This window comes from Penaeus monodon, chromosome 27, assembly GCF_015228065.2.
Source record: "Penaeus monodon isolate SGIC_2016 chromosome 27, NSTDA_Pmon_1, whole genome shotgun sequence".
Taxonomy (NCBI): Eukaryota; Metazoa; Arthropoda; class Malacostraca; order Decapoda; family Penaeidae; genus Penaeus; species Penaeus monodon.
In genome coordinates this window covers 9,321,022-9,321,730 of record NC_051412.1, presented here as the reverse complement: position 1 = coordinate 9,321,730, position 709 = coordinate 9,321,022, and the positions used below count along the sequence as shown (strand labels likewise).

Genomic DNA, 709 nt, shown 5'->3' with positions numbered 1-709 from the left:
GAATACTGTATCCTCTGACAGCATGTAATCTTATGAACTGGGAAGATCATAATTGAGTCTTGTTGCTAAATATTCATGAGATTAAAGGTGCATGTTTATATAAATCTTAGTGCTAATTTGCATTAATTACTGTCTGTTTCTTGGTTAACAAACAGTTTCCTAATTTAGAAGATAGTTAAGAGAAATTAAAACTTCATTAACAAGCATAGTAGACCTCCAGTAAACCATTAACACAAAATAGTGTGTAGTGCATAGTATGCATCTTGCTATAGCCTTCATTTTTGTCTGTTGTCATGCTCATTGAGAGTGATGTTAATTCCTTAATGATGTTATGAATAGTATATATACTTTCTTTTTCCTATGTTTTTTTTTTAATGATTTTTGTATCCTGACCATAGAGAATGTATTTTTATATACCTTGCTCAAATGTCATTCACAATCACTGAGCATAGTTTGGTAATGTGAGGTACCATATCTCATCACAAATAGGAAACGTCAAGTAGCATGGCTTAACCTAGTTGTTAGTGGTTAAGAAACTAAGAAGCCAATATACTCTTGCAGAATACCCACCCTGGCTTGAGGCTCCAGGAAGAGATGTACTCACTGCCACAACCTCTATCCACCCACCCACACATACAGACGATGACCTCTATGGCCATGAGTTGACCCGAGACCCAACACCCCAGTCTCAGCAATCCCACTCCTATGA

The 709-nt window shown here is 36.4% G+C and overlaps 1 protein-coding gene across 1 annotated transcript in view; it reads left to right on the top strand.

Annotated features, from left to right (window-relative positions):
* Positions 1-426: 426 nt before the first annotated feature.
* LOC119590411 (LIM and SH3 domain protein Lasp-like) overlaps positions 427-709 on the top strand; it is a gene marked incomplete in the record, with an annotated part of 34,678 nt that continues 34,395 nt past the window's right edge. Inside the window, 2 exon segments of the mRNA XM_037939079.1 lie at positions 427-456; positions 519-709. Of these exon segments, the coding sequence (XP_037795007.1) occupies positions 427-456; positions 519-709 (221 nt within the window).